The sequence below is a fragment of the Oratosquilla oratoria genome, chromosome 1 (assembly GCF_046742065.1).
Source record: "Oratosquilla oratoria isolate Oo_2021 chromosome 1, ASM4674206v1, whole genome shotgun sequence".
Lineage (NCBI taxonomy): Eukaryota > Metazoa > Arthropoda > Malacostraca > Stomatopoda > Squillidae > Oratosquilla > Oratosquilla oratoria.
Window position 1 is genome coordinate 62,635,218 of NC_134777.1, and position 10,000 is coordinate 62,645,217.

The 10,000-nt window shown below is 43.6% G+C and overlaps 1 protein-coding gene across 11 annotated transcripts in view; it reads right to left on the bottom strand.

The window, feature by feature from the left end:
- LOC143032379 (uncharacterized) overlaps window positions 1–10,000 on the bottom strand; it is an 851,065-nt gene that overhangs the window by 821,080 nt on the left and 19,985 nt on the right. For all 11 annotated transcript variants that reach the window (XM_076197275.1, XM_076197470.1, XM_076197416.1 and 8 more), the window contains exon 2: window positions 696–1,158. In XM_076197275.1, the coding sequence (XP_076053390.1) occupies window positions 696–729 (34 nt within the window). In that variant the 5' untranslated portion in view covers window positions 730–1,158. The remainder of the gene's footprint in view (window positions 1–695; window positions 1,159–10,000) is intronic.

Genomic DNA, 10,000 nt, shown 5'->3' on the forward strand with positions numbered 1-10,000 from the left:
AGTTAGAATAATTGAGAGAGAGACAGAGATAGAGAGAGAGAGAGAGAGAGAGAAGAGAGGTATGGGAGAGATTGGAGGAGAGGTAGTAAACAGTGTTTCGTCGCCTCCAGTCTTTGGGAGATTAGTCTCCAACCCTAAAAGAATACGAGCGGCTCTGGTCCGTAGGGGTGCTAAACCCCCCTAAAGCATTGAGACCACATTAAGACTTTGCAGAAAATGAAAAGAGAAAGTTGGGTGAGGACGTGGAGGAAAGAGAAAAGGAACAGGAGAGAGAGAGAGAGAGAGAGAGAGAGAGAGAGAGAGAGAGAGAGAGAGAGAGAGAGAGAGAGAGAGAGAGAGAGAGAGAGAGAGAGAGAGAGAGAGAGAGAGAGAGAGAGAGAGAGAGAGAGAGAGAGAGAAGGAATCAAAGAGACAGAGAAAGAGACAGAGAAAGAGACAGAGAAAGAGACGGAGCGAGAAAGACAGAAACAGAGAGACAGAGATATATATACAGAAAGAGAGAGACAGAGACAGAGAAAAAGGGGAAAGGCGAAAAGAGTGTTAACTTGCGTGAAAGAGATAAGATTGAAAATTATTCTTTCCCTGGATTATGGATTATATTCATCTGAATGAAATTGGCAATCGTACATACAAATCGTCAACAGCAGAGAATTGATTAAAAGAAATAAAAATGTAGATTGGAAATATCAACTTACCTGTTAGCAGAAGACTCCACGACAAGATCCCCATCGTTGTCTTCGAAATTTCACTCACAATTTTCACTTTTTCCACTTCCTTCCAGTCAACGTCTCCTTCTCTCCTCCCCGTTCCTACTTTGCTTCCGGTCTCCGGGAAAATGTGGAGAGGGAGGAGATTCGAGTATATGATTTAAATCTACGCGAAGTACACTCCCAGTTTGGAAAATATCGGCCCTATTTGAATTCCCCTAGACACAAAATCAGGTTTGTGTACAAACTTTTTTGTCAAAGTCCAATGCCATTTTTTTTTCCTTTTCGTACACTTATTACTATTATCAGATTATTTCAATTATATACTGTACACACTATTTTGATTTTGAACTTCAACACTTTCATTCGCCAATCTGCTGCGTGGTTACATTCTGAGTTTCGAAAACGGCGCCAGTTTTCACTTCTTGTTTTCCTAACGCACCTGCAAAATCTGAAATAAAGATTAAATCATTAAACGTATGACCAAACCAGTAACAAATAAATCTTCTCAGAAGATATGGGTCAAGTCACCTTATATGGCTGCAATATCCATAAAGGTAATAGACAAGAGCACTAAACATAAAAAAAAATACGAGACGCAAAAAAAAAAAAAAGGGAAACAAAAGAAAAGAAAAAAAAAACGCAAGCGACATGACGTCATCACTTCCGTTTTCTTTTGCGTTTTTTTCCTCTTAGTCGATGTTTTTTCTGGAGCAAAAGTGAGTGGTGGGTTGGCTTGTTTAGTCGTTGGCTGGCTCTAATTAGTAGTTTTTGTCATGCAAAGCCGCGTCATACTCCAGATACTCGCGGGTCAAGTTTCTTTCGCGCGATACGTGGCTCCTTCACCATCCCAAAGCTGATAATTGCTCATTGCCCGCCAGCATAAGCTCCACCCGCCATCACTTTCCCTGTCTTCCTCCCTCCTCTCCTCTCCTCTCTGTCTGTCTCTCTCTCCCCCTCTCTCTCTCTCAAATATACTTACATATACATATATATATATATATATATATATACATATATATATATATATATAAATAATTATATACATATATACATATATATATATATATATATATATATATATATATAGTAAAGTAGTAGCCACTGTCTGTCTGTTATTTTGGTTAGGATTAAGGGTTAAAGGATTAAGGGTTAAAGGGTTAGGGGTTAAAGTTTATGGTGGGGGTAACACGCCACTACTGTAGTGTCCCCTTAGCTCGCGTAGCATTTTTGTGACATAAGAATTAATATGATTAAACCATTGTATGTGTCTATAAAAATTATTTATATTTGTGAAATTAATGTTGCCACAAACCTTGATACATTTTGTAAGAAGCATGTACATGTAAAATGATTGTATAATTTTACCAAATATTGAAATGCTGGTTATTTTTATTTAATTTTAGTGCGGGCGGAAATAGATTATTCACAAACTCTTAGGTTTTTGCAAATAAACCCCATATAACCATATATATTCTGAAGATAAATAAATGAGATACATTTCTTCACCTTTTAGCCATAGACATTTATTGTCAACCCACACACACATGCACACACACGCATGCAAAAGAATGTGTACATATGATATTTGTGTTTGTGTATGCATGTATTTTCAAACTAGGGTTTCCCAACCTTCGGGGTGGGGGCGCACACCTGGGAGGGGGAGTGATTAAAGCTATATTTCATTTCCAAAAAAAATATTTGGTTAGGGTTAAGGGTAAATAGGTGGGGTATGGTTAGGTTAGGGATTATTCACGAACTCGCAGGAACGCGCGGGTAATTTGGCTAGGTGCAGTGATGGTGGACTGGTTGGTGAGGTTACTTAATGTTTGCTGGAGAGAGGGTTAGTGCCGGAGGACTGGAGTAGTGCCTGTATAGTTCCTCTTTACAGGGAAAAGGGGACAAGTGTGAATGTAGTAATTTCAGAGGGATTAGCCTGTTGAGTGTAGTAGGGAAGGCTTATGGGAGGATCTTAATTGAGAGGATTAGGAGAGGAACAGAGGGAGTAATTGGTGAGGAACAGTGTGGATTTAGGACGGGTAGAGGTTGTGTAGATCAGATCTTTGTGGTAAGACAGATATGTGAGAAAGCTATAGGAAAGGGGAAGGATGTTTTTTGGGCTTTCATGGATCTGGAAAAGGCTTATGATAGGGTAGACAGAAAGGCACTGTGGGAGGTTATGCAGATTTATGGGATAGGAGGAAAGCTTTTGGGAGCTGTCAAGAGTTTTTATGAGAGTAGTAGAGCATGTGTTAGGATTAGAAATGGAGAGAGTGAGTGGTTTGAAGTAAAGGTGGGACTTCGTCAAGGATGCGTTATGTCGCCCTGGCTGTTCAACTTATACATGGATGGGGTGGTGCGAGAGGTGAATGCTAGGGTAGTGAGTCAGGGATTGGAGATGGTTAAAGAAAATGGAGAAAAGTGGGAGGTGAGCCAGCTGTTGTTTGCGGACGACACTGCGCTTGTGGCAGGGTCAGAGGAGGGATTGAGGAAGCTGGTGGCAGAGTTTGGGAGAGTATGTGATAGAAGAAAGCTAAAGATAAATGTGGGTAAAAGTAAGGTGATGAGATGTACAAGGGGTGAAAGTGGCAGTAGACTGGAAGTGAACATTAAGGGAGAGCGACTGGAGGAAGTGGATAGTTTTAGATACTTGGGTGCAAGTGTAGCAGGAAAAGGTGGAGTGAAGGTGGAGGTAGAATGTAGATTGAGAGAAGCGAGTAAATGCCTTGGTGGTTTAAAGAGTGTAATGAGGAATAGACATTTGGGAATGGATGCGAAGAGGAGACTGTATGAAGGAGTGATTGTGCCAACAGCACTGTATGGGGCAGAAACGTGGAACATAAGAGAAGAAGAGAGAAGGAGTTTGAATGTGTTTGAGATGAGGTGTCTGAGAAGTATGGTGGGGGTTACTAGGCTAGATAGAGTGAGAAATGAGGAGGTGAGGAGGAGAACAGGGGTGAAAAAGGATTTGGGAGATAGGGTCGATGAAAGAATATTAGGATGGTTTGGGACACATGGAAAGAATGAGTAAAGAAAGACTAGTAAGAGAGGTATGGAAGGCAGATGTGGAGGGAGTGAACATGAGGGGACGTCCTAGGATGAGGTGGATGGATGGGGTGAAGGGGGCTTTGGGGAAGAGGGGAATGTCTGTTGAGGAAGGAAGGGAGAGGACGGAAGACAGAGGTGAGTGGAGAATGGTTGTATATGGATGATGATGTGACAGCATGAGGAGGAATGGGCGGGGAAGTGGGGGGTGGGGTAGTATGTGTGAGTAATTTTTGACGCAGCCCGAAGGGATTTCTCCCCGTCCTCGCCTTATATGCAAAGGGGGACGGAGAGGGGGGGTCGCCGATTAAATGAAGCGGCCTCGCTGTGGATGTACTGTGTCTTGCGACACTGCTTCGGACCCAGGGCGGTGGGCAGGGTGCAGGGATGACCCGTCATCCAGGAGGTGCTCAGATGAGAGGAAGGGTGGGAGGGGTGTGGAGTGTATTTAGGGATGAAATGGGTGGGAGTGTTTTTGTGCCTTTCCCTTTTTGGCTACCTCCCTTGGAAGGGGGAAAAAGCCTTGGTATATGTATGTATGTATGTATATTGATATATATATATATATTATATATATATATATATATTATATAAATATATACATGTGTATATGCATGTTCATGTATATATATCATTACAATCATAGCTTCGCAGAGCATACCACGCTGAGACATTGGGCTTCAAACTCACCTACACAGACCCTATTCGATCCGTTCCAAAGTCACTAAGTGCCTCCCGGCGTTAGACTAAGCAAGTTGCGCTAATCCTTTAATAAAAGTAATCGATAAATAGAAAGAAAAAAAAATAAGTGAAATTAATAAATTAAAAAATCAATAAACTTGTGTGCCACCCCACCCAACAGATGCCGCCAGGGTAACCGTTCTGTAAAGGACCATTTACACGTTCAAACGGTTTGTCAAACAAGTGTTTGAAGTGATATTTGACCGTGTGAATGGTGTATCGTTTGACAAACGCGTTTGACAAACGTGTTTGACATCCAAATATCCCATTGACACGATCAAACATCACTTCAAACACTTGTCCGACAAATCGGGTTTGACAAACCGTTTGAACGTGTAAATGGCCCTTTACTCTTTGACGGGGAACCGCCCCAGCCCGGCTCGGCCCGGCCCTCCCCCGGGGGAACCCGCCCCAAAAACCATCACTGTGTAAGTAATCACCATTAGTCCTGAGTCCACAATCACCACCATTAAACAGTCATCACTTGCACCATAAATCCCCAAACGTCACTGCCACCGACCACAGCCGCCTAAGCCGCCAAAGCCCCCTTTCAAAAAGCCACCACAGCCTCCTAACATCAGGCATCAAGCTTCCTTAAGCCTACGTGTTTCAAAACCACAGACACAGGCAGACACAGACACAGACACACAGACAAACACATACACACATACAAAGACACACGCAAACACATACACACATACAGAGACACATAAACACACAGGCACAAACATACACAGGCACACAGGCACACACACACACACACACACACATACACAAACAAACAAACACGCATCCCAACCGTATATCATACACAACGTCACACCAATACGTCACTTAAAACGCTTGTATCATCATGACCACGTCATGCACTCATCACAGACGTCACTCTCTAACATACGTTATCTCTACATCGACCCTATTAACATATATATAGGTTCATTATCATCACTTTTGTAATAGCTCATATTGCGGTCATCACCAGCACGACATTTTATCATCATTATATTTATCACCACTATCACAAACATCACCACCAAAATATTCTCTTAATATCTTCATCACCCTCGTCACCATTATCGCTATCATTAACATCACACTCCTCATTATCCCAGGAGCCAATGGACCCCCCCCCCGATGACATCACGATATTCATTACACAGAGATGTTACCGGCAAGCATCACTTGCTCATCACAAGATTACTAAAAATCAGACACAGACACACACACACACACGACTCGGTGGCGCGGTTGGTAGAGTCCCTGACTGTCACTACGGCGGTCCGGGTTCGAATCCTGTCCAGGGCTGAAATAATTTCAGTATCGCTGCGCTTCGAGTCGTTATTCCAACTCTCGTGGGCGGGGAGTTGGGTGTGTGCGTGTGCGTGTAAGGTCACAGCATTACCCATAGATTGGTCATACGAGCTCTGAGCCCTCTTCCGACAGGGAAATAGCTGTCGGCCACAAGTCCAACACGTGTTCCAAAGACCAAGATGAATCACACACACACACACACACACACACACACACACACACACACACACACACACACACACACACACACACACACACACACACACACACACACACACACCAATGGTGAATATACGCGAGCGAAATGAAACAGGCAGGCAGAGAGACAGACAAACAGAACGACAAAATAAATTGCAGACATATAAATGAACAGACAGGAAGATAGACAAAATGGGGAAAAAGACAGACAGACAGACAGACAGAAACAGAAAGACAAAATAAATTGCAGACAGACAATGAACAGACAGGAAGAGAGACAAAAGGAAGAACAAGATAGAGATAGACAGACAGACAGGCAAATACAGGCAAAAACTGTGCAAAGATATAAAACAAAACAAACGGAAAGACATAAAAAAGACAGACAGACAGACAGATAGACAGACGAACTGAAACGGAGGCAGACAGGCAGACAGACAGATGAACATGCAGACAGAGACGAACAGAGAGGGAGACAGACAGACAAGAAGCTGTACAAACCGACGCGAGAATTAGACAGACAAATAGACAGAATTAGACAGACAAATAGACAGATAAAAAGACAGACAGACAGAGACTGGATCTCTTATAGCGGTCAACCCGGAGTCCTCCGCGGAAGTGAAAGTGGACAGGAATGAGGAGATGGACGGGGAGAAGTGGAGGAGATGGAAACGGAGGAAGGTGGAGGAGCCCATGTGGAGGGAAAGAGTATAAAGTGGAGTTGAACATGAATGTAAAGGTCTTCAGAGGTGGAGGTGGAGGAGAAAATGGAGGAGGAGATGGAGGAGGAGATGGAGGAGGAGATGGAGAAGGAGATGGAGGAGGTAAGGAAAGGGGTAAGAAAATTGAGGGGAATAGAATAAGGAGGAGGAAGAGGTAGGGAAGGAGGAAGAGGAGGAAGAGGAGTAGAGAAGGGAGGAGGAACATAAAAAGGAGAAAGAGGAGGGGGAGATGGAAGAGAAGGAAATGAAGGAGGAGGAGGGAAGGTGGCTCGGGGGGGGGGGAGGAGGCGCAAGGGAAGAAAGACGAAGAGAAAAAGGGTTAGGTGGAGGGAGTGGAGGAGGGAGTGGAGGAGGGAGTGGAGGAGGAAGTGGAGGAGGAGGAGGGAGTGGAGGAGGAAGAGGAGGAGGAGGGAGTGGAGGAGGGAGTGGAGGAGGAAGTGGAGGAGGAGGAGGGAGTGGAGGAGGAAGTGGAGGAGGAGGAGGGAGTGGAGGAGGAAGTGGAGGAGGAAGTGGAGGAGGAGGAGGGAGTGGAGGAGGAAGTGGAGGAGGAGGTGGATAGGGAGTGGAAGGAAAAGAAAGAAATGAAGGGGGGAAGAAGAGGAAGAAGAGGAAGAACAGGAGGAGGAACAGGAGGAAGGAAAGGATAAAGTGGAGGAGGAGGAGGAAAATGAGGAGGAGGAAGAAGAGGAGGAGGAAGAAGAGGAGGAGGAAGAAGAGGAGGAGGAGGAAGAAGGAGGAGGAGGAAGAAGAGGAGGAGGAAGAAGAGGAGGAGGAAGAAGAGGAGGAGGAAGAAGAGGAGGAGGAAGAAGAGGAGGAGGAAGAAGAGGAGTAGGAAGAGGAGAAAGGAGGAGTAGCAAGCGAGAAGAAGATAGAGGTGGGGAGGAGGAGAAAGCGAGGAGAAGATAGAGGAGGGGAGGGGGAGAAAGCGAGAAAAAGGAGGAGGTCGAGTAGGAGGAGGTCGAGTAGGAGGAGGTCGAGTAGGAAGAGGAGGAGGAGAGGAGGAAGGGAAAGCAAAATACAAGGAGGAAGAGAATAAAGAACAGATCCCTTTCTCCACTTCCCCCCTCCCTCTCTTTCCTCTCCCCTGCTCTCTTCCATCTCTCCTCCGTTTCTCTCTTTAACCTTTCCCTCCCTTTCTCCTTCCCCCTTTCTCCTCCAACTTTCCCCTACTTCCCTTCCCTTTCCTTTCGAACTCCCTCCCCAGCCCCTCACTTACCTACCCTACCCTCCCCTTCCCCCTCCCTCCCTCCCCCCCCCCTTACTACCTCCCCGGGCCCTCATCCCCCGTTCTGCAATGTAGTTGCCCCGCTGTGAGAGATGGACGGAAGAGAACAAGCGTTCTGTTGGTCTGTCCAAAAGGCTAATACGATCCGTGGGACAAGATGAACGTTCAATAACCGTGATGATATGTTCACGGTGGCTATACTTGTCCCCCACTTAGGCGAATATCCCCTCATACACAACCATCTGAATCTACCCCTATCCCCCCTCCTCTTCCTCTAAGCCCGCACCACCCTCTTCCAGTTGGAGAGGATAGAGGAGTGATTCATCTTTGATTTGCACATGATTGTAGACCAAAAGAAACAAATAATTTTGTTAATAAGGCATTAGTCTCCAGTAGCCATTTGATATATGTTCTTCTGGTTAGTATGATATGGCCGTCTCTTGTCAGGGTAAGTACACATGAACCTACGATGACGAACTTAAGTGATTTTATTCTGGCTTGAACCCAACGATTCTATTTAGAGGAGGGAAGGAAATTATAGTAAAGGAGTTATTACACTGGGATTCCAATGGGCTTCACTAGCGGCGACCACTCAGAGTTTGTCTGAGTAAAAACAGCTTTGGATGCAATCTCTTATTTTTCAAATCTCCAAATATCAAATCATCTTTACGTCATACACAGCAAACTAGGAGATTGTACACTTATACGAATGTTAGATATTTTGAAATGTTCTTATCAAAGTCTAAATTTCCGTAAGCGAAATCATGATGAAGTTATTCAAATAGAGGTTGGAGGAAGGATATCGGAGGAAAAAAATAGCACAGCGTGATAGCCCCTTAAACCAGTTCCTAAACCGAATGAGATTACGAAATGGTATTAAGAATTCAATTCATAAACTATCTTCATGGCGGCGATATACATGGGCAAGCACGTGACAAGTGTTAGTGACTTAGCCGATTGCACCATCAAGAGAAATATAAGTTGAGCGCAACTTTTCTTATATGTTTGTATGCTTAAGTTACATACAAGTACACGAAATTTTGCGTTCAACCCATCTCCACTATGATAGTACAATTGGTAAGTATGCGAACGCGGGAAAGTATTTGTACAACACTGAATGGGTCCCAGTAAACAGATATACATTTTTATCAACCACAATACACTTTAATTCTAAGCCATCAACTTCGAGAGAGACTCGAAGAGAACATGCAGAAATTGAAACGTGATACAAAGACACATTTTTTCAGACGAACAATTTGGAGGACTAAAGAAAGGCTTCTAGAATGAATAAGGTTTTCTGTAGGACCGATACATGAAAACAGTTGAAAAGGATAAGATGTCAAGATAGAGGAAAGTAGCGACCGGAGTCCTACAAAGTTCAGATGTCGTACCCGTAATGATTTTGATCGACTTAAATGACATAATGGAAGGAAGGAGAAACTACTCTATTTCCCGACAAGACAAACCTCACGATAATGATAGATGAGGAAGATAGCAAAATGTTACAAAAAGAAAGTTTCACACAGAGCATAATTATAACAAGAGCCCAATTTAAAAAAAAAATCAAACGCTAGAAAAATATTCATTGTGTTGGAAGTGGGTGAAAATACAAAAACAAATTCTATCAATGATGAAAAAAACGAGAAATAAGACAATAGCAGGAATGGAAAAGAAAGTCCTAAGTGTATCGGTTTTGGAACGACATAGAAAATGCTAACAAACATAAGAGTGACCTTTCATCACATGGACGAGTTGACGAAAAAACACATTGAGAACCTGACCCGACCTTGATCAGAATATGCAGCAATGGTGCAGTTCAGCACAAAAACGATACAAAAAGATCATGAGAACGCTAAGAGAAGCATAGTAGACAAATCATACAAGGAAAGGTTAGAAAAACTTGAATTGCTTTTATTAGAAGAAAGAAGAGAGAAGGCATGTTTGCAGTGCTTAGATAAATAAAAGGAGTGAATGAAATTGTCAGAGGAGATCTCTTGTTCTGGGGTGGATGAATGGCACAGGGTCAAGGGAAACAGATGTAAAAAAAAAAAAAA